The sequence below is a fragment of the Mandrillus leucophaeus genome, unplaced genomic scaffold (genome assembly GCF_000951045.1).
Source record: "Mandrillus leucophaeus isolate KB7577 unplaced genomic scaffold, Mleu.le_1.0 Scaffold132, whole genome shotgun sequence".
In the NCBI taxonomy this organism is placed as follows: Eukaryota; Metazoa; Chordata; class Mammalia; order Primates; family Cercopithecidae; genus Mandrillus; species Mandrillus leucophaeus.
Window position 1 is genome coordinate 312219 of NW_012101277.1, and position 27091 is coordinate 339309.

General features: G+C 44.8%; 1 protein-coding gene across 2 annotated transcripts; it reads right to left on the reverse strand.

Annotated features, from left to right (window-relative positions):
* Nucleotides 1-269: 269 nt before the first annotated feature.
* Nucleotides 270-18301, reverse strand: RASSF3 (Ras association (RalGDS/AF-6) domain family member 3). 2 transcript variants are annotated; one of them, XM_011972908.1, is made up of 5 exons: nt 18278-18301; nt 10500-10607; nt 6954-7191; nt 4137-4246; nt 270-1000 (listed from the first exon to the last, which is right to left on the reverse strand). In XM_011972908.1, exons 2-5 carry the CDS (start codon nt 10506-10508, stop codon nt 851-853), a joined length of 507 nt encoding a protein of 168 aa, XP_011828298.1. In that variant the 5' UTR covers nt 10509-10607; nt 18278-18301; the 3' UTR covers nt 270-850. The 2 variants fall into 2 exon arrangements, with proteins under 2 accessions (XP_011828298.1, XP_011828299.1); XM_011972909.1 differs by lacking the exons at nt 6954-7191; nt 18278-18301 and having other exon boundaries at nt 357-1000.
* Between the last annotated feature and the right edge of the window lie 8790 nt (nt 18302-27091).

The window sequence follows — 27091 nt, forward strand, 5'->3', positions numbered from 1 at the left end:
TACCTCTGCCCAGGTCGGCAGGCTCCACCTGCCTGATTTTCTGGTCGGTTGGCTGCAGGGTTCATGGGGCCCTCCTTTTGGTTTAGCTCTTGCCTCTGGCTCTGTTCCCACATTTTACCCACCAGGAAACCAAGCGATCCTAAAATGAGTTTAACATCTCCACACTGAATGCTTTTAACTCATTTACAAGCAACTACCCCTTTCTCCACTACCCCTAACTGAAAAGCCAAGTCACCTTCCACAGCCCGCAGCGCTCGCCACCACCCCACATGCCTTCTTCCAAACTTACACTTTCCTTTCGTGTCAACCCCTAACAAAATCCTTCACAATAAATTCCTCAGAGTTCCTAGATTCCTGTGCCTTTCGATTCACATGGATAGATTCCTCTGACATTAAAAAAAGAAAAGAAAACAAAAACCAGACAGGTAGTTTCAAAATAGGACAAGTATTCAGAAAGATTCCTAGTTAAGCTTTTTAAAACATCAACAGCATATCCGTAAGCTTAACAGCATCATCACATAATTAAAACAACCAAATAAAAAAACAAAAAAAAAAAACACCCCCAGAGTTCATGCTTCCAAGCACCCTCGAATGCTCCTGATGACGCTACAGGTTCACAGCTTGCCAAGAGGTAACACTGCGGTGCTGAACAACAAGCTTGCAGCGCCCCTTACATGGGACGCTAAGGTGCAGGATGCTGTGTGACCAGGTTTGGGGAACAAAATCTACAGATAGAAAGGGGAAGACCCTAGCATAGAGGGGCAAGACAGCAGCCCTCTGAGAAGAGAGGCACTTGCTGTTGTTTTGTACATCGGTCCCCGCACCGGGCCTGGCGGGCAGGGAGCCCCCTTTAATCAGGCTTCCAGACCTCGCGGAGGGCTTCTTCCAGCTTGTGTCTGTAGGCTGCGTAGCGCCCCCGCAGGTTCTGCAGCTGCTCATCTTCTTCCTTGTCCAAGATACGCAAGAAATTCTGTAGTTCTGGAAGGCTGAAGGCTTCCCACTGTCAGGAAACAAAGAAAGAAGAACGCCAGGTGTTTCATGCTCAGTCAGACTCAGGAATGCCGACCGGGAGCTCCCGGAGGCGTGGCTGCCCTCCCCTCCCAGCCCCAGGCCGCAGAAGGTGTGGCCTGCAAGAGCTGGGGTGTTGCCAGCCTAAGGACTCCCTCTACTCCCACTCCCACCTCAGCTCACACCAATCACCTTCCTACCCTCTCCTCCCACTGTTGTTCAAGACTATCTCCCTAAAAGCCAGGGACCTCCGTATCCCTAAGTCTATTAGACACTTTCAGTCCTTACCTGATTTGACCCCCAGCAGCATTAAAAACAACTCGATACTCCTTCCATCTTAACCTCGAGTCCTCATTGTAACTGACTGCTTTCTTACCTCGCATAATCAATCTTATCACTCCCAAACAGTTCACTCAGCCTTTTCTCCCTCCGTACGGCCCCTTGGTGCTAGCTACCATCATCTATCCCTCCATCGCTGGGACAGCTTCCTACCTGGCCTCCTCACTTGGCTCTTATGCTCCCCGATCTGTTCCCCAAACAAAACATCCTTTGTAAAATGCACATCTGGCCAAGACTCCCTCCTGCGTAGAACCATCCGATGACTTCCCTTAGTTGCTGAGGCTAAATCTGAAAGACTCTAAACTCTCCTGCCCCATCTCTCTCTCACTGAGCTTCACTCTCTACCCAAGTGGCACGCATTCTCCCCTGCTCCACTTTACCTGGCTATGAACTACTCATCCTCCCCATCTCAGCTTAAATGCTACTTTCTCTAAGCAGCTTTCCACATCTTCCTCCCCTCTCTTCCCACCCGGGACTAAGTGTATCAAGAGCCTTCACAGAGCCCTCATCACAACCAAGATTTTAAAATTACAATTATTTGCATAGTATCTATCTCACCTGCACCTTACTTACACCACAGCTGCCGTACTTCTCCTATTTGGAGTTTATCTCTTGCCTTGAGGCTCTGAGCCTTGTTTCCCTAACAGCTCCTAGAACTTATTTAGCAGGCACAAAATAAGTTTTTAGGCTGGGCATGGTGGCTCATGCCTATAATCCCAGCACTTTGGAATGCTGAGGCAGGAGATCACTTGAGCCCAGAAGTTCAAGACCAGAAGTTTGAGACCAGCCTGGGCAATATAGTGACACCCTGTCTCTACAAAAAATTTAAAAATTATCTAGTTGTGATGGTACCTTCCTGTAGTCTCAGCTACTCGGGAGGCTGAGGTGGGAGGACTGCTTGAGCCCAGGAGTTTGAGGCTGCAGTGAGCCATGATTGCACCACTGCACTCCAGCCTGGGTGACAGTGCAAGACCCAGTCTCTTTAAGAAGAAAAAAAAAACAATTAAAACAAATTTTAAAAAATAGAAGCAGTGAATGTCAAGGAGGGTATCTAGCATCATCTAGGAGGTTTTTTCCAAACACATCCTCCTCTCCCAAAGGGGGCCCTGGATCCTGGTGGAGAATTGCTATCTGATGGTGTAGAGAAAAGGTTCAAAATAACCAAATACAAACAAATAGAGAAAAATAAGTAAATTCACCAAGTGGGCTCAGTGGTAGAAGAATTCCTGGAGAGAAGTTTAGGCTGGTTATTCAAAAAAAAAAATGAGCAACATGGAGGAGGAGAGCAAAATTCCACGTTAGAATATTCTGTTAATTTTTAAAATTTCAACAGATTATCTTTCACCTATGTTGAAGTCTCCAAAATAAAGACATCATATAAATATCCCTCCCACCCCCTAACAGCTATGGAAATTTCTTCCTTCAGTTCAGTTTTCCTCAGATAACTGAGAAACGAGAACACCATACAGAAGTCCAGTACAGCAGTCCGGAACAATAAAACCCAATGTCAAGTCAATTTCAAACCTAAGTTAAGGCCAGGTGCAGTGGCTCACACCTGTAATCTCAGCACTTTGGGAGGCTGAGGTGGGAGGATCGCTTGAGCCCAGGAGTTTGAGACCAGCTTGGGCAATGTAGCGAGACCCCATCTCTAATTAGAATTAAAATAAAATAAAATAACTAAGTTAATAAAATTCTTGCCCAGTGTAGTTCTAGTTGCTACTTAAAACACTAAGTACAAGAAAAATAAAACACTGACTAGACTATGCTCATGTGTCTGGCTTAAGCTGGCAGAAGGAATGCTGCCCAACTGCAAAGCCAAGTCAGACTCTGCACCCTGCCTTCTCCCCAAAATGAGTCTGAATGTCTTGAAAAGCTTCAAAACACCAGAATCAAAAGAAACTTCAAAAACATCTAAAACCACTGTCTTCCTAAAACTCCCTTCACTTCCATGTATACATTTCTAATTGTGACTCAAAGCCACCTTGTAAAGTGTTTAGTCCCACTTAACAGATTTTAAAACTGAAGGCTAAAAGATGAGAAGATTTACCCGAGGTCATGCTACTAATCTAACCAACAGTCGGAAACAAAGTGTTTCCCAACTTTTAACCTAGAAACCCTATTCTCAACTGCACCATGTAGGACATTTCATACCATTTCCTGTTTCCAGACAGAAGACTGGGACAGGAGCTTGAGATTTGCTCAAGTGTCATTTAAAGCTGACACTTGATCTAGAGGGCAGGCTCAAGTGCTTTTTTTCTTCTACTGAACTGGCTAAATACAATCCTCCCTGGAGACAATATGGCAAATGATGCACATGGAAACATAATTTCTTAATCAGCTGACTGGGCAAAGGGGAAAAAAAAGATTCTAGAAAGCTAAATGTCTTCCATGGTAAAGAGATCAAATTTCCTTTTATTTCCCTTTAGAAGGGAATTAGCCTGGAGACTTTTGTTAGCAGCAAACACATGGTGAGTGTCAACTTTCAAAGTTCAGCTGGACTGGAGTATTTTGGAGGTGGGAAGGGGTGAAAATGACTCTCTGGATGGAGATCAAGTAAAAAATTTTATTTTCTCCCATCTCTGACAGACTAATAACATAAGGTTATAAGAGAACAACACTGTAGGCTAACTTTGGGTTCATTTCTGACAATTCAAAATCTCTCTCCCTCTCCCTGCCCTCCAACTCTCCTCTCTTCCCATCCCCCATCAATAGCCAAGTCACTAGGCTACTGCAATTAAATAGGGCCAGCTGTTCTGTACAGTGTAAAGCAATAGTGAACAATAACTTACCTCTCCAATTTCATGTTCACGAAGAACAAAACTAAGCGTGTCTGTTCTGGGCCCTGCTACCAAACGCAGGTAGAGTGGATGTTCCCGGTCTGAGAGCTTGCAGGCGTAGACTGGGTAAGGAAACAAGCAGCATGTTACAGAGTATTCAGCCATTCCTGAGACCACTTCCCCATTGTGATCCCCTCCTCCAGATCAAGGTAACCATTCAAGTTACCCCAGTCTCCAAGTCGCCAATTGGCTCATCTTATTATTTAATACCAGTAGCCCACAGTGGAATAAAATCTATTCTGTTTCTGTTCAAATATAAACTGTGCCTTGATTAAGGAGGAAATTATTTTCAAGAATAAATTTTAATAGGTATTAGTCCCAAAATATGCTTATAGTTAACTCTGCTCTTCCTTTTAGAAAACAAAGATAAGAGCCGGGCATGGTGGCTCACGCCTGTAATCCCAATACTTTGGGAGGCCGAGGTGGGCAGATCACCTGAGGCCAGGAGTTTGAGGCCAGGAGTTTGAGACCAGCCTGGCCAACATGGCGAAACCCTGTCTCTACCAAAAATGCAAAAAATTAGCTGGGCGTGGTGGCGGGCACCTGTAATTCCAGCTACTTGGGAGGCTGAGGCAGGAGAATCGCTCAAACCTGGGAGGTGGAGGTTGCAGCAAGCTGAGATCGTGCCATTGCGCTCCTGCCTGGGCAACAAGAGAGAAACTGTGTCTCAAAAAATAAATAATTTTTTTTTTTAAATGGGGAAAAAAAAAAAAAGAAAACAATCAACCTAAAAACGGGTCTACAACTCCTTTAAAAACAATAAAAATAGGCCAGTCATGCTGGCTCGCACCTGTAATCCCAACACTTTGAAAGGCTGAGGCAGGAGGATCACTTGAGGCCAGGAGTTCAAGACCAGCCAGGGCAACATAGCAAAGCCCTGGTCTCCAAAAAAAAAAAAAAATTTTTTTTTTTTCTAATTAGCCAGGCATAATGGTGCCCACCTACAGTCCTAGCTACTCAGGAGACTGAGGATCACTTGAGCCCAGGAGTTCAAGGTTACAATGAGCTATGATTGTGCCATGGTACTCCAGCCTAGGCGACAGAGTAAGACGCTGTCTCAAAAACCAAGGCCAGGGGCTTGCGCCTGTAATCCCAGCACTTTGGGAGGCCGAGACAGGCGGATTGCCTGAAGTCAGGAGTTTGAGACCAGTCTGGCCACCAACATGGTGAAACCCCGTCTCTACTAAAAATACAAAAGTTAGCTGGGCATGGTGGTGGGCACTTGTAATTGCAGTTACTTGGGAGGCTGAGGCAGGAGAATCACTGGAATCCGGGAGGCGGAGATTGCAGTGAGCCGAGATTGTGCCACTGCACTCTAGCCTGGGCGACAGAGCAAGACTGTCTCAAACAAACAAAAGACAAATTTTAAAAAATGTATATACCATCCAAAGAACATAAAAACAAGAGTTCTAGAAGCAAATCTCTCTACAGATTAATTAAGAATTAGCAGCTACAAACCGAGCAATCAGAATATAAGCTCTGGTAGCTTCAAGCACAGCTATGTCTCATGCTAGACACACCCATACAGTGACATTGCCAATCATGTTAAAGGATTTGCCAGCCATGGGGGTAATATTTCAACAAGTCACTATTACTTTCAGATTGTACAGCTGAAGTCCAGGTGAGCAGGCAAAGAAACTGGCAGATAAAAATGCCATCGAGCTTCTCTACATTATTGTGGCACTTCCAGATGCACTGCCTTGCCAATTTCCCTGTAGATATAAACTTCCCCCACAATACTAAGCTTGTGACCTCTGGAGGTAGGAACCCTGGTCTGTTCATCTTTGTATTCCACAGGGTCTAGCCCCATGGTATGTTTTTAAAAAGATGTATGCATACTCAGCAATGGGCTGGGTTTCATCCTGTGTAACTGAAGAACATTACTATCATGTCAAGGTTAATATATTTTCTTCTATAGCTACATGAGGCTTTACCCAGAAAAACTAAAGAAAGCTTCAAAAGTTTATTCTACACACACACACACACACACACACACACACACCCCAATTTCAAATCACATGTAGTGAATCACTGAATCACTACTGTCCACCACTGGTATCAATTTCTGGTCACTGCCTGACCTGGAATATCTCATTCCGTTTCATATAGTAATTTAATATTTAATATTCTCTTTCTATCCCCTGAATGTGGATATGAAGTTTAGTCAGACCCTAGATCAAAATGTTATTCACTCATTTTATGAGCCTCTGGGGGGCAGAGTACCAAAATGTCCCAGTGTAACACCAAGTGAGACAAGCTAAGGAATCAGGAGAGCCCAGGGCTGGGCCATTTCCATCAGTACGCTGAAATGTGCTGTGATGCACATGTGCCTCCCCAGTTGCAAGGTCTCAGCACAGGTCCACCAAACTACTCCATGTACCGATGCACAACAAATGTGGAATGTGCTATTGAAAACTTTACACACAGAGGCACTCTTTTGTGTACTAAAGAAAATTAAAATCAAAGCCACTCCTAACAATAACAAAAAACAGCCCCCGCCCCATCCCCCCAACAACAACACAAAATACTCCATAACTGCCCGTTGCATATGGATGCTTCCAAGCTCCTCAGACCCACAACTGTCCAACTCAAAAATGTGGACAGCCAGGAAGCACTAAGTGCATGCTAAGATCACCATGGCTTCCAGCATCGGACTCCAGGCTCTGACACAATTGACATGGATGAGACCCACCAGTCTTCCCTCTGCTAATGAGAACAGCAGATGTAAGTAGAAGCACAGACCATTTTCCTTTTAAGCTGGCAGCGTACCTTGGTCTTCCCTGTGACAACGCTTATAAAGTGCAAACTTGGCAGGGCTCTCAGTCACGAGAAACTTTTTGAGCAGGGCCTCGATCACTTCCCCGACAGTGTTTGTGCTGCTGATATGAAGTGTATTCATACAGCCATTGCTACTGGGAGAGAGTTTTCCAGAATTTGGAGAAGTCTGTGGAGGTCTGCAGAGTTCCATCTGTACTTTAATGAAGCCAGTGTAAATCCCATTTGAATTCTGAAGCAGGGAGAGAAGCACACACTTAGCTGGGTGGATGGTGGCACTTTAGGGAAGGAGCATATCAAAACAAAATGGGAAGGTGAAACACTCCTTTGTTCTCTTCTCTTGGAGGTTTGTGGCAAAACTTCACTAAAGATTGCCCCCAAGGGAATGACCTCAGAGGGCGGTTAACACACCAGGCAAAGTGCTTCCAGAGGCAAGGTCTGCAGGGCAGATGTGGCAACTGAAGAAGCCTCCTGATGCTGTGGCTGACTGCTGGCCCCAGACTCATGCCTCTGAAGCTACCGGCAAAAGGTCAGGGCCCATTTGCAAGGTTACAATCCAATGAAGCAGATGCTAGCCAAACCACAAAACTTATTAAAGCTTGGGGGATATGTCTAGGCTACAGGCTTAAAGGAAACAACATTCTCAACTGGTGACTATTATATGCAAAAGGAAGGTCACAATTAGGGCTCTGAAATACCAAAGTCAATAATGAGGAGACAGTAAGAAAATAGGCTATTTTCATTCCTAGTGGCTATATTCATATGCACTGAATTACCAACTTTGCTTAGACTTTTTAACACAGCATATATGCCATACAGCATAGGATGCATTTCAGGTCTCTTAAGCAGCATTTTAAAAACAAATTCAATCGCTTGAGGTTGCAGCAAGCCAAGATCACGCCATTGCACTCCAGCCTGGGCAACAGAGCAAGACTCTGTCTCAAAAAAAAAAAAAAAAAAATTCAAGCCACTATACTTCACAGTACAGATCTTAAAAACAACTATCTTCGCTGATGGCAGAATTACTATTTCTTAGTTGACAAAAACAGTAATAACAGTTTGGTCTTCGCTTTTTATTTTTATTTTTCTATTCAGTATATTTGGGGCCAGGCGCAGTGGCTCACGTCTATAATCCCAGCACTTTGGGAGGCCGAGGCAAGCAGATCACTGGAAGTCAGGAGTTTGAGACCAGCCTGGCCAACAGGGTGAAATCCTATCTCTACTAAAAATACACACAAAAAATTAGCTGAGTGTGGTGGCGGGCGCCTGTAATCCCAGCTACTCAAAAGGCTGAGGCAGGAGAATCTCTTGAACCCAGAGGCGGAGGTTGCAGTGAGCCGAGATTATACCATTACACTTCAGCCTGGGCGACAGAGTGAGACTCCATCTCAAAAACAAACAAAAACAGTATATTTAGAAAAGATTTACTGTAATGTTTTATTAAAACAAACTGTCAAGTGTTACATATAAATGCCACAGTTAAAGTAGAACATTTAAAACTACCTTTATGGTGTGTTATTTTTCTTCCTTCCTGCAAGATCAATTTCCAATCCCAACTGATTGAAATTCCAATTGAAAACTGTTTTTTTTGTTTTTTTTTGTTTTTTTCTGTTTTTGAGACAGGGTCTCACTCTCTCACCCAGGCTGGAGTACAGTGGCACGAACACAGCTCACTGCAGCCTCAACTTCCTGAGTTCAAGTGATCCTCCTGAGTAGTGGGGGCTGCAGGCGCCCGCCACTATGCCTGGCTAATTTTTCTATTTTTAGTAGAGATGGGGTTTTGCCATGTTGACTAGGCTAGTCTCAAACTTTTTTTTTTTTTTTTGAGACGGAGTCTTGCTCTGTCGCTCAGGCTGGAGTGCAGTGGTGCAATCTCGGCTTACCGCAAGCTCCGCCTCCCAGGTTCACGCCATTCTCCTGCCTCAGCCTCCTGAGTAGCTGGGACTACAGGCGCCTGCCTGCCACCACGCCCAGCTAATTTTTGTATTTTTAGTAGAGACCGGGTTTCACTGTATTAGCCAGGATGGTCTCCATCTCCTGACCTCGTGATCTGCCCGCCTCGGCCTCCCAAAGTGCTGGGATTACAGGTGTGAGCCACCATCGAACTCTTGACTTCAAGTGATCCACCCGCCTCAGCCTCCCAAAATGCTGGGATTACAGGTGTGAGCCACTGTGCCCAGCCTAAAATTTTTATCTTTAAAATGATATGGATAATTTGTATCTGTTTTAGTCTCTATGGGGAAAGAAAAAAAAAAAAAAAGCAAGTGGAATTCTCCTTTGATGAAAAATGTGTTTGAAAAAGAAATCTTGCTGCTGGAATGATGAAGAGTTACCTTGGGATTCTCTGTTCCTCTCCCCTCTTTTTGGAGGAGTTCTACCAGGGAGGGGTTCTTTACCACAAGGGTTTCTATCTGAAAGCTCCTCCCCAAGAATCACCGGATTCGGTAAGGCCTGTTTTAAACCAATCACCCTGTCCTTTACCAAACTCTGTCAGTTCACAGTAAACAGACTGAAAGACAGGAGTCCAAGTGCCCTGGAAACTGGTACCAAGGGCTGACAAGTGCCGTGAAGAAGGCGGGCCACCCAATGGGTAGGCGAGACCTAGATGACAGCTAAGTTTAGAGGAACATGAATACTCTAGTTCTGCTGTCAGCTCTTGTTTCCCTGTCACCAGGCCCTGAGCTTTCTCCCTCCTGTACACCGACTCTGCATGCTTCAAACAGTGTGGTGCAATGCTATGGAAGCCTGTGACAGCGACATGGAAGACACTGAGTATTAAGTACCTCGTCTTACACTAATGACTGGCAGAGAAAACTATCCTATTATATACCTCTATATTCCAATCCATGGGCTCAAAATCCTCTCCCTGACACTTCCATACTTATTTTGTACAAGACAAAAACTTAGGGGCTTCTGGTACCTGTAATTCCAGCACTTTGGGAGGCCAAGGTGGGCAAATCCCTTGAGCCAAGGAATTTGAGATAAGCCTGGGTGACATGGCAAAACCCCGTCTCTACAAAAAACTACAAAAATTAGCTAGGCATCGTGGCAAGCGCCTATGGTCCCAGCTACTCTGGAGGCTGAGGTGGGAGGATTACTTGAGCCCAGAGGTTGAGGCTGCAGTGAGCAGTGATCGTGCCACTGCACTCCAGCCCGGGTGACAGAGCAAAACCTTGTTTCAAAAAAAAAAACCCTTACCTGAGGTCTTCTTAGAATCTGAGTCACTATTTCTGTATGTTAGGCAATGATGCCAAAAATCCTTTGAGGAAGGAGGGGTGGGTCACAAAATCTTTTAAAATAAAATTATAAGTGTTTCCCTTTTTTAAGGTTAACCCAGCAACCGATTTTTGAGACAAAGTTACTTCACAATACAGATTTAAATTGAAAGCCACAGAAATATTGCATTTTCCTGTTCTGTATACCGTGACTACTACCCTTCTACAAATGTTATTCAGATATTTAGAACTATAGATTGTAGTACCAACAATTTATATTTGTTTTTTGACAGGTGTCAACCCAAATAGTATTGTGGGTACTTACCAAGGTCATCTTCAACTTGTCTGTGACTGCTAAGTTGTATTTATGAACTTTCTCTTTGATCTCCTCTTTGCTGAGGTAACTGTGGGTTTCCTTCTCTTTCTCAACATCCTAGAAGAAAAACAAGCCATGTCACATGTGAGCAATCATAGAAAAAACTGCGGAGAGGCCGGGTGCGGTGGCTCACGCCTGTAATCTCAGCACTTTGGGACGCTGAGGTGGGCGGATCACCTGAGCTTGGGAGTCTGAGACCACCCTGAGCAAAATGGAGAAACCCTGTCTCCACTAAAAACATGAAATTAGCTGGGCATGGTGGTGCATGCCTGTAAACCCAGCTACTCAGGAGGCTGAGGCAGGAGAATCACTTTGATTGAGAGGCAGAGGTTGCGGTGAGCTGAGATCACGCCATTGCACTTCAGCCTGGGCAACAAGAGCAAACCTCTGTCTCAAAAATAAAAGGGGATAAGTCAGGATTTTTAAAAAATTCCACACAAGGGCTGGGCACGGTGGCACAAGCCTGCAATCCCAGGACTTTGAGAGGTCAAGGAGGGCAGAGCTTGAGCCCTGGAGATTGTGACCAGGCTGGGCAACATGAGGAAACTCTATCTCTACAAAAAATATAAAAATGAGCTGGGCACAGTGGTGCGCACCTGTAGTCCCACCTACTTAGGAGGCTGAAGTTGGAGGATCACCTCAGCCCAGAAGTCGAGGCTGTAGTGAGCCATAATTGTGCCACTGTGCTCTAGCCTGGGTGACAGAGTGCGACTCTGTCTCAAAAAAAAAAAAAAAAATTACAACCCATACAAGAACCGTGTTGTTCTTGCACATCACCTTGAAACACGCGCACACACACACACACACACACACTCTCTCTCTCTCCCTCTGTCTCTCCGCCTCCCCGCCCCAACTCCCTCGATGCTTCCCTTTCTCTCTTACTTTCAAACTCTCCAGGCTTATCCACCAATTACGGTTCTCATTCTTTCAGACTACAGTCTTCCTAGGGGATATATTTTTTTAAAAAACTAATTTGTCAGTAGCTAGAAGTATCCCTGACCTGTAAACTGTACACAACTACCAGAGGGTAATTCATCTTCCAAACAAATCCCCAGGCCAAGATACAAGTAGCCAGACTTCTCCTTCCCACTCTTCCAGTCTCACCCACTTCTCTACCTCCCCACACTCTAGAGGGAGAAACATCGGTTAAATCCTCTTCTCACTGTGAAGAATTTATCAATAATTAGCTGTCTAAATAGTTCCACCAGTGCATGACATTATGCAGCAGTAGACGTGATCACAAATGACCAAATTACAGCGTTTTGTCACCCTGACGAAGTATACCAGGCACCTAACTTGTACTGCCTTTACTTCTCCCAACGACCTAATCAAGGAGGCATTATTACACCAGTTTCAGCAAATTAAACTGCTGAAAAAAAATGTAACTGTTCAGTGGAAGCAAATGAAAGCCTGCTAACCCTCCCTAACTCCAAACTTTACTGGGAGCTCTAAGAGCTTCCACAGGGGTGTTCTCATTTAATCCTCCCAACAATGAGCTAATGCTAATTAGCACCCCTATGCTACAGATAAGGACAGAAGATTTACAGAGGCCAAGCAGTTTGTCCAAGGACAACCCAACTAGTTGAGAGACCAAAGTTCTACTTTAATCCAGGTCTTCTAGGGTGTTCCCACTAAATCCAATCGGTCCCCAAGGGTCTGGTGTGGGTAAACATTTAAAAACTTACAGAAAGGCTGCATAATCAGATTCAACACAAGGAGAGGAAGAACAGTTAAAATCTAATGATTTACGCCTGCAAAATAAAGCCTTTGTAAACACGTCTCTTTCTGCCAGACACATCACACCATTCTCACAGCTGGATAGTCTCCAGGCAGGCACTGGTTTCCATCTGCCCACTGGAAGCTAGTGTCGTAAATACACCAGGAGGGGCTACTACAGAACTTGCATCAATATCACGTTGAGTAAGAAAAGGCTCTCGATCCATTCAAACCTCAAGATCTTTGACTTTAGACCCTAAGAGGAGTGTGCTGACTACAAATTATCTCGGTGACTTTTCAATGTCAGCACCAACCTGGTGAAGTCTAATGGGTCAGTATACTGGGTAATACTGGATAAATACCAGCACAAGATAATGTGTTCACTCCCTAGCTTCAGGGGTAGGCTTCAAAGTCCCTTGGGAGCATCCTATTTGCCAATGTAAAACCCCAAAGTAATCTTATTTTTGGTATTAGTGTTTGGTGGGGGAAAAGCTGTGGATTAAAATAAGCTTTCAAAAGCTCCAGTGACTACTTCCAAGAAAGTGTTTTGTTTTGTTTAAGACAGGTCTCACTTTATCACCCAGGCTGGTGTGCAGGGGCATAATCACAGCTCACTGCAGCCTTGACCTCCTGAGTTCAAGCGATCCTCCCACCTCAGTCTCCTGAATAGCTGGGACTACAGGCAAGCACTACTGCACCTAGCTAATTTTTTGTATAGATGAAGTCTGGCTATGTTGCCCAGGCTGCTCTTGAACTCCTGGGTCCAAGCAATCCTCCCACCTTAGTCTCCTAAAGTGCTGGGATTACAGGTATGAGCCACTGCACTGAGCCCCAAGGAAGTTTTAAACATGTATCGCATCTCTGTCTTGCTCTTACCAATCCACAATTAGCTGGGCACCAGTCATAGCTGAAGAAGAAAATGAAGTAGTCTTGGATTGTGCATTAACTGTCCAAAGACTCTTCAAAGCATATACTAAAAAGTGTACAATAAAAGACTTTAAATCTCATGGATGTGGGATGGGAAGCTGGCAGGGCAAAGGGGTGTTGCAGAAAGTGCACAACACCTGCAAGACTTGGGCTCCAGTCCTGAGTCTGTCACCAACTAACTCTGTGCCTTGGGCTTCACTTCTCTGAGCCTGTTCCCTCATTTTCTACCAAACAAGGAACTAGAGTCAATCACCTCCTTTAAGGTGCTTTCTGGCCTAGGCTGATCTGATTGCAAAGATGTGGGGGCGCTTTCACAGGTGTGACCAGGCCTAGAATAATCTGATTGAAAAGATCTGGTGCTGCTTTCACAGGTATGACCAAGGGCAAAAGAGTTCCATCTGAGGAATCACCAAAGGCTCACCATTAAAAACACAGGAAATGGCAAAGCACATACACAGCAGCATACATACATCCTAGGAGCTTACCACCACTCACATGAGAATTCTAAGAACGAGGAGAAGGAAAAGGGGTAATGGGAGTGATTAAGAGCAAAGAACAGGGTTAAGTAAAGCTGGTTAACCCTAAATTACAGGTTTTGCTGATGCTATGGCACTTAACACCCAGCCTTAGGCCCCTTCGCACAGGCAGACCCAGAAGCTTGAGGAAAATCCAAAGAGTAAGCCAGTCTGGAAAGAGGTATTTTCCCTGGATCATCCACACACAGATAACTGAGACATCCTTATGTAACAATTATCTTTCCTTCTCAGAGATTAAAAACTAAGGAAACTGGCTGGGCATGGTGGCTCACACCTGTAATCCCAGCACTTTGGGAGGCCGAGGTGGACGGATAACCTGAGGTCAGGGGTTGGAGACCAGCCTGGCCAATGTGGTAAAACTCTGTCTCTATTAAAAATACAAAAATTAGCCAGGCATGGTGGCAAGCACCTATAATCCCAGCTACTTGGGAGGCTGAGGTAAGAGAATCGCTTGAACCCGGGAGGTAGAGGTTGCAGTAAGCAGAGATCATGCCATTGCACTCCAGCCTGGGAGACAGAGCTAAACTCCATCTAAAAAAAAAAAAAAAAAAAATGGATCAACTGGAAAGGAAAGTATATCCCAGAAAAGTAGGTAAAACCCAAAGGGCCCTGATGCTGTACTTTTAAAGCCAAAAATGTAGCAATCATACACCCAAGCCTCATCATTCGGCAAATATTTGCTGAGCTTCTGCCATCTGCCAGGCACCTGCCTAAGTATGGGGCAGTCAGGCTCAGCAGCAGACACCACGCCCGTCCTCACAGGGCTTGGTGTCTGCACAAGTGGAGTGGGGAAGGTCAAAGGACAAACTGCTTCCAAAGTGGCCACCAAACACTGTTTCTCTGGGTCTGGTAGCAAAGAAGTCATAAGCTCAGGCCTTGGAACAGAGGACGGTGTTTCATTTAGCATCAGAGGAAGACCCTTAACTCTACAAACTTCCCAATTGTTTACCCCTTTAAAACAGACGCTCCTGTCCGCTCACAGAGCAGAATCCTCCCCCTTCCTCCGCATACACTGATTATGAATCAGAACCACAATCTCTAGGAATGCAGCTGTATGCCCAGGAAAAACGAAGAGAAGAAAATGAAACCCAGGAGGGGCACAGTAGCTCTCACAGGTAAAGGGGTGGGAGCAAGAAGGAAGGGTTAAAAGAGAACGGTGCAGCGGACTGGGATACACCACCACGTGTCAACCCTGGCCTTTCATTGTGATGGCAGGAGAGGAAACGGCATGGGGCGCAGTCGTCTGTGGATAATGTGTCAGTTATTGTTCTTGGCAGGCAGTGAGGGCATCATGCCACGCCCGAGAGTGTCTGCTTGGTGAGTTACAAGTCATCTTTTCATAAGTCAGTTTTGTTTTGTATTCCCCAAACCCTCCAGCAGTTTCTCAGAGGAAGAGTTCTTCCACAAAAAAATATTTCGTAAATCCTAGACTCTTCTTCCCTCATTGTTTCCAGCCAGCAAGCCCTGGAGAGCTGATCTTAGGCTCGCTTCAGTTCCTGGGTGGGGTTACGTCACTGTTTTTCAGCAGCGAACTTTCTCAGATGGGACACACCCAACCTCACAGGCACCCAGGAGTTCTTGCGTAGCATGGCCCAGGCTCTACTCAACAAATGCAGCCCAATCCCGCAGGCTCACAACTCAGACTTTCGAAGAATATGCCCCAACAAATCTGGGTAAAGGGTCTGAAAATTGTTTATACTCTTTTGGTTAATTTTTCTATAACTATGAAATTATATCAAAATTAAAAACATAACAAAATGCCCAATAAACATAGTGCAATTAAGAGTGACTATTCGGGCCGGGCGCGGTGACTCACGCCTGTAATCCCAACACTTTGGGAGGCCAAGGTGGGTGGATCATGAGGTCAGGAGTTCGAGACCAGCCTGGCAAACACGGTGAAACCCCATCTACAAAAATACAAAAATTAGCTGGGTGTGGTGGCGCACCTGTAATCCTAGCTACTCAGCAGGCTGCGGCAGGAGAATCACTTGAACCTGGGAGGCAGATGTTGCAGTGAGCTGAGACTGTGCCATTGCACTCCAGCCTGGACAACATAGCAAGACTCTGTCCCCGCTCCCCCCTCAAAAAAATAGTGACTGTCCAAAAGAGAGTGAAAAGGTGAATGTGGCCCTATCATTTCCTCTATTTTAGCTTAGTGACAGCCTGTGGACTATGATTTAGACATACTTAGGTCTAAAATCACACAGCTCTGCCACATTCTAGCTGTGCAACCAGAGGCAAGTTACTTAACCTCTCTGGGCCTCAGTTTTCTCATCACTGTAAAATATGCAAAAGAATACCTACTTTATACAACTGTTATGAAGATATAATACAAGCCATTATTCAACAACTATTTATTGATTGCCCATTGGTGCCAAGCTCCATGCCAAGCACTCAAAGCTGTGAGAGACAGTTGTGGACCCCGCCTTTCTGCCTTTGCTTGCCTGACAGCCTAGGAAAGTTTACCTCACTCCCCACCCCAGCCCCACAAGAGGTTTTTGGGTGTTTGTTTATTTTTTATTTTTTTTTAGTATTACAGATCTCTTTAAAAAAATAAAAACCTTTTACCAAAAACAAAAAAGAGCAAACATTAATAGCACAGATACTCTGATTGAGTGGAGGACAATATATGCACAGTGCCTGATGCCAGCAGCATGACACTCAGTTAAGTGGTACACCCTGCCACTGGGAGATCCCACAGCTCTCACAGGTGCTCTGACACCTAGTCAGGTTTGGGGTCCAGCCTGGGTCTGCACAGAAGAGTGAACTTCCCAGGCCAACAGGGACTTTCTCCAAGTAAGGCTAGATTCCAAAATCATGAATTCCTACTTTTCATCTCGTCTCTTTTGGCAATAGGCAGTCACCTGCTGATGACCAACAGACTGGGATACCCAGTGTAATAACAAGACAGAACAAGTTCTAGCCTAGGAATTGCACAGAGCAAAACATCAAGCACCTTTCACACGGAAAACAGCACATTTATTGGAGCAGTGGGCCCATCCGTGTTGCAAATGGAATTCAAGGCTAGCTCAAACTGAACTGAACCTAGGTCTTGACTCCTCTAGATGTCTTCTAATAAGGACATCAAATAAAGTACCATGGACCAGACCGAAAGAGAAAAACATTCTCTGGGAGAGACATTTCCACTGAATTCATGGAGGGACTCATAAGCAAACCAAAGCAGGTTCGCACTGAAGCATGGTATGAAGTAAACAAGTGATTTCCAGAGAGCACTGTAGGGGTTTCAAAGGAAATTTCAAAAGAAAATTTCAGCATGTGAAGTTAGGTGCTCCTAAACTAGATTTTAAAGTATGATTAATAGGGAAAAATACTGTTCTCAGAAGTCTTTTAGGTACACAAAGTGGAAGCCATGTGATGAATACAAAGAGAATTGTCACATAGAGCTACAAAGCCCTAGGAGGGTCTTCCAGGTGGGGAGCACGTCTTGCTCAACCCTAGTGAAACGTATGAGAAGAGCCACCTGGGACAGTTTTGCATTTACATTTGATGTCTGTCCAATGTTCTTTACTTTCGGCACCAAAACCTCTAAGATATTAAAGTAGGCAGAGTTATCAAGCATGGTGTCTCACGCCTATAATCCCAGCACTTTGGGAAACTGAGGCGGGAGGGTCACCTGAGCCCAGGAGTTCAAGGCCAGCCTGGACAATATAGCACACCCTGTCTCTAAAAAAAAAAAAAAAAAAAAACAAAGAAATAGCTGGGCATGGTGGTATGCACCTACAAAAACTTGTTTAAAATAATAAAGTAAGCAGAGGTGTTGAGGGAGCCCAGGGAGATCAGTTTTCTCAAATAATGATCAGCATTGTTGATATAATCAGGGCTATCCAGCAGTGTTTTCTGCAGTGGAGGAAATGTCCTGTAACTGTGCTGTCCATCAGAGCAGCCATGAGCAACATGTGGCTTCTGAGCCCTGGAAATGAAAACTGAATTTTAAGCTTCATCTAATTATCGTAGTAAACATTGCAAATACAGACTATAATAGACAGAGATGTAAATGAAGAACGACGAAGGAAAAGATCTACAATAAAACAGTGTAAAACAGGATGTTCTAGAGCAATACTGCAGACCAGGCACAATGGCTCATTCCTGTAATCCCAGCACTTTGGGAGGTCAAGGCAGGTGGATCCTTGGAGCCCAGGAGTTCAATACTAGCCTGGGCAACACAGGGAGACCTCGTCTCTACTAAAATTAGAAAAATTAGCTGGGTGTGGTAGTGTGCGCCTGTAGTCCCAGCTACTCTGGAGGCTGAGGCAGGAGGATCACTTGAACCCAGGAGGCGGAGGTTGCAATGAGCCAAAATCGTGCCACTGCACTCAAGCCTGGGTGAGAGCAAGACTCCGTCTTTTAAAACAAAAACAAAAACAAAAAAAGCCAGGCACAGAGGCTCACACCTGTAATCCCAGCACTTTGGGAGGCCGAGGCAGGTGGATCACCTGAGGTCGAGAGTTCAAGACCAGCCTGACCAACATGGAGAAACCCTGTCTCTATTAAAAATACAAAAAATTAGCTGGGTGTGGTAGCGCGTGCCTGTAATCCCAGCTACTCGGGAGGCTGAGGCAGGAGAATCACCTGAACCCTGGAGGCGGAGGTTAAGCCACTGCACTCCAGCCTGGGCAACAAGAGTGAAACTCTGCCTCAAAAAAAAAAAAAAAAATTCTACCCCTGAAGGAAAGAATCAGAACAGCTGTTTCTGGGGTGTTTGGCGCTGCTGTTCTTGTCCTTAAAAGTACAGTGTGCTGCTTGCTGCAGTGTTCTCACGGCACCAGTGTTGATAATCTGCCATGGTGCCACATCGAGAGACTCAATGCTTATCTTGGTGTATGGCCCTGGCATGCTGATTCATCCTGGCCACTCTAGGGCTGGGATTTTTTTCCCCCTGCCAGATGACAGGACTTTTTTTTTTTTTTTTTTTAATGGCAGGATACAGGGTGGGGCTCTATTTCCACTTATGTGAGGATTCAGGAGTTCATCTTGCCTGAATTCAGCTTGTAAGCAGGCAACTTTTTTAGTGCAGCTACATAAGACGTTCACTTTGTTCATGTTTCCAACAGCAAGGAAAAGGTTAGAGAGGGACTTAACAGCCTCTCCCCATCCCCCAATCCTCCTTGTAGCACTAGATGCATCACTGTCATCTCAGGGCAGGAAAAATAAGTGAAAAAACAGAGGGCAACTGGAATGAACAAGGGCAATGCACACAACATTGCAGAACAGCAGGGGGCCATGCTCCCCAAAGAGTGTTCCATGGAACACCAATCCTCCAAAATGTGCTGTGGACAGAAAAGGCCCTCCTGTTCTTCCTCCTCCTTCACTCCTCTTAGAGATTCCCAGTGTTCCTTAGAATGTTCAAGGCTCTAAGAAATCCTGCAGTTAAGAAACCAGGCCGGGCACTGTGGCTCATGCCTGTAATCCTAGCACTTTGGGAGGCCGAGATGAGAGGATCGCTTGAGCCCAGGAGTTCGACACCAACCTGGGCAACATTGCAAAACCCCCATCTCTATTTAAAATTTAAAAAATTAAAAAATAAACCAGTTAAAGGACACAACAAGAAAACCTTAAGAAACTTTTAATGTTATGAATGTGACATTCCTTAACTATGAGCAAATGAGTACATTATAAAGGAACAAATATTTCTTTTTTCTTATTATTCATTGAAGTGAGCAGATTCTATTCATTAGAGGATTATCAGCGCACACAATCCCCATCTGTTGAACTTGAAATTTTAAACAACCTCTTTCTTGGTCCTTAAGGTTACTTGTTAAGCAAGAAGCCAGGGGGTGGGGGGGTGGGGGGGGTGGGGAGTCTGGGTGGGTATTTTAGACAACTTCTAACACATGGTCTACAAAAATAAAATGAAGCAGCAACCTTATAAGGCTGGAGTACTATACTAGCCTTCCTTAATTACACTTGTATGGAAGAAAAACAAGACAGCAAGAGTGCACACAGAAAACCAAAGCATACCATCCGCTGCTGCTATACTCCAACTTTACCTCTCACTACGTCCTGCCCTACCAGTCAGTGCAAGCTAAGAGCACCACTTGCACCGCACCCTGCTCCTCACCTGGTGATCCTCTGCGTTCAAGGCCCACCCCACCCAGGAAGCCATCCTAACCACAACAGCCCTCAGTTACCTCCCTGTCCTCAGAACCCCCATGCTACCCTCATCAGTTCAGGTTTAGGATCCACAACACCTTCTACGCCTTGTTGCTTCCTGTGCATACTTTTGTTTCCCAAATACACAACAATGCTTTTACGCTTTCGTTTGCTTGAGACAGGGTCTCACTCTGTCGCCCAGGCTGAAGTGCGGTGGGGCCACATCAGCTCACTGCAACCTCCGCCTCCCAGGCTCAAGCAATCCTCCTACCTTGGCCTCCCAAAGTTTTGGGATTACAGGCATAAGCCACTGTGCCGGGCTGGTTTTTTTTTTTTTTTTTCCATCTTTCACTCCCAGAATACTATACTGGAACTACCTCAGTGCTGGATATAGAAGAGGGCTCCATTCCTGTTCAGCTGATTCTGATCTGGTCATAGAGCTCACTGTTGCAAGAGTGCATTTGCAAGCCACTCTCTTTCATACATCTTATCAATTGGCATGAAGCTTTTTGCTCTTCTCAAATCTGAATGAATCTATAGAGGCATACAAAAGGCCTTTATAATGCCAGATACAAAGTTTGATGTACTTCTGTTATCCATGTGCATCATCAAAGAACAAGAATCCTTCAAAGCATGCCCCCTAAATACTCTCGCACACCCGGGGCAGCAAAAGCAGGAACAGGCCCAGCATGTTAATAAGATTAATTGCAGTTGTGATACACATTAAAAGAGCTTCATCTGGGCCTTCCATGACCTCACTTTTTAAACCCCCTGGTTACCAGCCCTCCATACCCTATATGGTTGTACTTTTAAAACCGGGTAGTGTGCCAACAGTCAAACAGCTACTCATTTGTTTGGAGCCAGAAAACAAACTTGGAGGTGGACCAGTCTCCTCTGAGTGCCCCAGCATGAGGTCCCAACCTCAAGGCATACCAGATTACACTCAGAAATCCCAATCTGACGTGTTTTCAAAGAGAATCAATTAAGATGCTGTTCATTTCTGAAAGGTGATATATTTCACAACTGGCTTAATTTTCTTCAAATTCTAGGTGAGCTATGTAAGAAAGGAAAGATTATTAGAGGCCTCTGAGCCACGCACATCCAAATCCACTAATCAGCTTTGACAATTAGAAAAGGAATGTGGCTGCACGGGAGTCAGCACTCCTGCTGCAGCCGTCCTCTCGGAGATCTCTGTGGGCTCCGTCTCAATGGAAAAAGCAGTGGATTCTTAGGTTTTCAAAGGCAGGCGTGTCCTCATGGACTCAGTTTTCCCTGGTTATTAAAAGAAGCCACTGGACTACAGTCCTTTTCAACAGTAAGCTTTCAAATATCAATACCATCTACAACACTATCCCAAACAATAAATACAAAGTAAGTTCACTGGATAGTAAGAAAATTAACTGAAAACATTAATAGAAGAGGATTGCCAAGAAGCCAGGAGGGAAGTGAGACTGACAAGGTAATTCCGAGTGGTAACACAAGCACCACCCAAATTCAAGATTACATACAACACCTCACTGTTTAAAGTGTCACCCAGCAGCCATACATCTCCTTCAGCTAACAGCAATTAAAAGCCATAGTCCACTCATTCAGCTTAACTGGGTTTAAAAAACCAGCTTTTATTAAGGTCAAAGTTTGGAGGTCAAGTCTCAAAACTGCCATATCCTTTATGGAACTTTCGAACCTCAGTGATAAGGACAGTTTCCGGAGAAAGGAAATGAACAGACTCATTTGGAGGCGAGCCAGACAGGAAGCACGAAGCAATGAATGCTGCAGCAACCGAGGAGGAGGCAGGTGGAGCCCATCTGGGAAACTCAGCCGGCTCCACCAGCAGCAGGAATCTGAACATCAAGGGCAGAGGCTTGCAAACAAATGGAGTAGCCACTCTGCCAGATGAAACCTAATTTGAAGGGAGAAGAAAGTCTGAAGAAAATTAGACATTTCTGTAGACCAGGATAGCCACAGTGGCTCATACCTGTAATCCCAGCACTTTGGAAGGCGGAGGCAGGAGGATTGCTTGAGCCCAGGAGTTTGAGATCAGCCTGGGCAACATAGCAAGAGCCTCCCCACCGTCTGAACAAAACATAAAAATATTAGCCAGGAGTGGTGGTTGTGCATCTGTGGTTCCAGCTACTTGGGAAGCTGAGGTGGGAGGACTGCCTGAGCCCAGAAGGTAGAGGATACAGTGAGCATGACTCAGCCTGGGCAACAGAGCAAGATCCTATCTCTCAAAAATAAATAATAGGCCGGGTGCGATAGCTCACGCCTGTAATCCCAGCACTTTGGGAGGCGGAGGTGGGTGGATCATCTGAGATCAGGAGTTCAAAGACCAGCCTGGCCAACATGGTGAAACCCCATCCCTACTAAAAATACAATAAATAGCTGGGCAAGGTAGCACGGGCCTGTAATCCCAGCTACACAGAAGGCTGAGGCAGCAGGATCACCCCAGGAGGTGGGAGCTTGCAGTGAGCTGAGATCGTGCCACTGCACTTCAGCCCGGGCGACAGAGCGAGACTCCGTCTCAAAATAAATAAATAAATACAATAATAAAATAATTAAAAGAATATATATGGATTGTTTGTAATACAAATGATGAATGCTTGAGGTGATGAATACCCCATTTACTCTGATATGGTTATTATACATTATATGCCTGTATCAAAAAATCTTATGTACCCCATAACTATATACACCTATGTACCCACAAAAGTTAAAAATTTTTAAATAAATAAAAATAGACAAATGTAAAAGTCTGAAGAGGGCCACAGGGGGTTAAACTGTTTTATATCACTCTTGTTCCCATTAATTCCATCCACTTTCTTGTCCTGTATTCTCCTTCCGCCCTACAGGCCTCTCAAGATGGCTCTTTGATAAGTCTGTTCACAGTCCTTAAAAGGCATGGCTGAAATCCCAAGTATACAAGTATTTGTTCTGCCTCAGGCAATACATGATGAAGAACAAAGAAAGATTACCCCCTGCTGCCATCAATTCAGGACATTGGTAGAGGCACAGCATGGGCCCATGAAGAACACCTACACATCCAGCTCTACCCGAGCAGCAATTTCCTTCAGAAGCGCAGCTCTAAGTTTTGGTTTTATCTGAGGCATCACCTTCCTCCTCTTGCCAAGGAAGTAAAAAGTCCTCTGGAGTTATTAAATGATGAGTCAGAGCAATTCAAATAAAAGTTAGGTGATTAGCACCTCAAAGAACCTCACAAAAGCAATTTCCAGAGGTACTCTTTGCTGTAGAAATCCTCTCCGTCCTCCTGCTTGGTTGCAGATAGGGTGTGAAACACTTACATCATCAAAAGAATGCCAGGAACACAGGTTGGTCAGAGTCAGAAGGCTCAGAGTGAGTAAGGAATGAACACGCACAGAAGACCACAACAGGTGAGGCCAGGGAGGCAGATCCCCCTGCAGGGAGAAAGCCGAGGGTCTGGTGTCCCTGGCCCACTTCACTGAATCCTGCTGGGGTGACCCAGGACCAGCCCCCATCAGTCTTTGAGGGTTCAGGTGCTGCCTGAAACAAATACTTGAAGAGGGAAAAAGGTTTTTCTCAGCAACACCTCCCCTATCCTGCCTCCCTTTCTTTCCTGGTCCCTCATCCAAAACCAGACAGGGCAGGATTAGCCAACCCAAATTCTTGGGATGGTGCAGAGGCAGAATCCCCAGCACAGAGGTGGCAGCAGCTCCCCTTAGGGAATTGTATCATCACCCATTCCAGACACCATGCCACACCCTTCATAACTTGCCTCTGAATTCTTACAATAACCCTGGAATTGGGTAATACTATCATCCCTATTTTGCAAATAGGAAATAGAGGCTTAGGGAGATTTATTTTGCCGGAGGACACAGAGTTAATGGAGGGGCTAGGTGAGGTTCCTACCCAGGTCTGTCTGATTCAAAGCCAATGAAGGCATGCAAGTGAAAGAAAGGAGGAAAGCCCTGTGGAGAAGACACCCAAAGCATGCTGAGACCCTAACGCTGGCCCACTGCTGGTTTCTGACAACTTAGCCATTTTGATACAGAAGATCAATATGGATTTTGGAGGGCGGGGTTATAGCACAACTGGCAACTTAGTAAGGAATCGGTAATCTGGCCAGGGCCACTGACAATTTAAAAAGAAAACTACATGTGCAGCACTCCAGAAATGACGAAACACCTTCATCTCCTAAGGACCATACGAGTGCTGTTAACGTGAAGCCTACAGAAGAGTTTTTTAATGAAAAGACCCCCCTCTCTTTAATGAAAAGAGAGAGAGAGAAACCGTATCCAATATGAGAAATAGTTTCTGCCTGATTGGTGAGATTTAGAATGGGCCCCCCCATTTTGTTTCTCTTTCCATACAAAAATTTCAACATCTTTACAAAATTTTCAAAAACTTCTCCTCAGACTGTACATCTTTGTTAATCAGAAAAAAAAAAGAGTAAAATCTAGGAGGGGAAAAGGCTTTCATGTGTAAAAAATAAAATAACCTTGGAAATAAAAATAAAAACAATGCAATTCAGCCCTTGGCCAGCATAACTGAACACCACTTTGATGTGCCGCTCATGGGGCAGTCACCCCCAAATACATAGCTTTAGACACAGAACAGAGGCACCAACACCACAAGGCTGTCCCGCCTCCTTAATGCAGACACCAACTGCACATACAGAGATGACATGTGGAAGCTGCTAGATAGAGCGAACCTGAGCTCCCTCAGGTAAGGATATGCAGTTGTAATCTGTGAAATAAAAAAGCTTCTCTATCCATTAAAAACAAAAACAAGCTGACCAATGTATAAATAAAAGCTACCCTCCATCTGCTCTGGAAAGCAGATTGCCAGCAATTTTTTTTTTTTTTTTTTTTGGTAATTTACAGCAATTTACATTTTCTTTGTTGCACAGAAGCCTCCCTTTCTTTCCTGGTCCCTCATCCAAAACCAGACAGGGCAGGATTAGCCAACCCAAATTCTTGGGATGGTGCAGAGGCAGAATCCCCAGCGCAGAGGTGGCAGCAGCTCCCCTTAGGGAATTGTATCATCACCCATTCCAGACACCATGCCACACCCTTCATAACTTGCCTCTGAATTCTTACAATAACCCTGGAATTGGGTAATACTATCATCCCTATTTTGCAAATAGGAAATAGAGGCTTAGGGAGATTTATTTTGCCGGAGGACACAGAGTTAATGGAGGGGCTAGGTGAGGTTCCTACCCAGGTCTGTCTGATTCAAAGCCAATGAAGGCAGGCAAGTGAAAGAAAGGAGGAAAGCCCTGTGGAGAAGACACCCAAAGCATGCTGAGACCCTAACGCTGGCCCACTGCTGGTTTCTGACAACTTAGCCATTTTGATACAGAAGATCAATATGGATTTTGGAGGGCGGGGTTATAGCACAACTGGCAACTTAGTAAGGAATCGGTAATCTGGCCAGGGCCACTGACAATTTAAAAAGAAAACTACATGTGCAGCACTCCAGAAATGACGAAACACCTTCATCTCCTAAGGACCATACGAGTGCTGTTAACGTGAAGCCTACAGAAGAGTTTTTTAATGAAAAGACCCCCCTCTCTTTAATGAAAAGAGAGAGAGAGAAACCGTATCCAATATGAGAAATAGTTTCTGCCTGATTGGTGAGATTTAGAATGGGCCCCCCCATTTTGTTTCTCTTTCCATACAAAAATTTCAACATCTTTACAAAATTTTCAAAAACTTCTCCTCAGACTGTACATCTTTGTTAATCAGAAAAAAAAAAGAGTAAAATCTAGGAGGGGAAAAGGCTTTCATGTGTAAAAAATAAAATAACCTTGGAAATAAAAATAAAAACAATGCAATTCAGCCCTTGGCCAGCATAACTGAACACCACTTTGATGTGCCGCTCATGGGGCAGTCACCCGGGCCTTCCATGACCTCACTTTTTAAACCCCCTGGTTACCAGCCCTCCATACCCTATATGGTTGTACTTTTAAAACCGGGTAGTGTGCCAACAGTCAAACAGCTACTCATTTGTTTGGAGCCAGAAAACAAACTTGGAGGTGGACCAGTCTCCTCTGAGTGCCCCAGCATGAGGTCCCAACCTCAAGGCATACCAGATTACACTCAGAAATCCCAATCTGACGTGTTTTCAAAGAGAATCAATTAAGATGCTGTTCATTTCTGAAAGGTGATATATTTCACAACTGGCTTAATTTTCTTCAAATTCTAGGTGAGCTATGTAAGAAAGGAAAGATTATTAGAGGCCTCTGAGCCACGCACATCCAAATCCACTAATCAGCTTTGACAATTAGAAAAGGAATGTGGCTGCACGGGAGTCAGCACTCCTGCTGCAGCCGTCCTCTCGGAGATCTCTGTGGGCTCCGTCTCAATGGAAAAAGCAGTGGATTCTTAGGTTTTCAAAGGCAGGCGTGTCCTCATGGACTCAGTTTTCCCTGGTTATTAAAAGAAGCCACTGGACTACAGTCCTTTTCAACAGTAAGCTTTCAAATATCAATACCATCTACAACACTATCCCAAACAATAAATACAAAGTAAGTTCACTGGATAGTAAGAAAATTAACTGAAAACATTAATAGAAGAGGATTGCCAAGAAGCCAGGAGGGAAGTGAGACTGACAAGGTAATTCCGAGTGGTAACACAAGCACCACCCAAATTCAAGATTACATACAACACCTCACTGTTTAAAGTGTCACCCAGCAGCCATACATCTCCTTCAGCTAACAGCAATTAAAAGCCATAGTCCACTCATTCAGCTTAACTGGGTTTAAAAAACCAGCTTTTATTAAGGTCAAAGTTTGGAGGTCAAGTCTCAAAACTGCCATATCCTTTATGGAACTTTCGAACCTCAGTGATAAGGACAGTTTCCGGAGAAAGGAAATGAACAGACTCATTTGGAGGCGAGCCAGACAGGAAGCACGAAGCAATGAATGCTGCAGCAACCGAGGAGGAGGCAGGTGGAGCCCATCTGGGAAACTCAGCCGGCTCCACCAGCAGCAGGAATCTGAACATCAAGGGCAGAGGCTTGCAAACAAATGGAGTAGCCACTCTGCCAGATGAAACCTAATTTGAAGGGAGAAGAAAGTCTGAAGAAAATTAGACATTTCTGTAGACCAGGATAGCCACAGTGGCTCATACCTGTAATCCCAGCACTTTGGAAGGCGGAGGCAGGAGGATTGCTTGAGCCCAGGAGTTTGAGATCAGCCTGGGCAACATAGCAAGAGCCTCCCCACCGTCTGAACAAAACATAAAAATATTAGCCAGGAGTGGTGGTTGTGCA

Bases quoted from the DNA above. Each gene is read 5' to 3' on its own strand.
- RASSF3 (XM_011972908.1), bottom strand. The intron at 4,247-6,953 runs GTACGCTGCCAG...TTCCTTACCCAG, and splicing joins TTGTCACAGGGAAGACCAAG to TCTACGCCTGCAAGCTCTCA. The intron at 1,001-4,136 runs GTAAGTTATTGT...GTTTCCTGACAG, and splicing joins GTGAACATGAAATTGGAGAG to TGGGAAGCCTTCAGCCTTCC.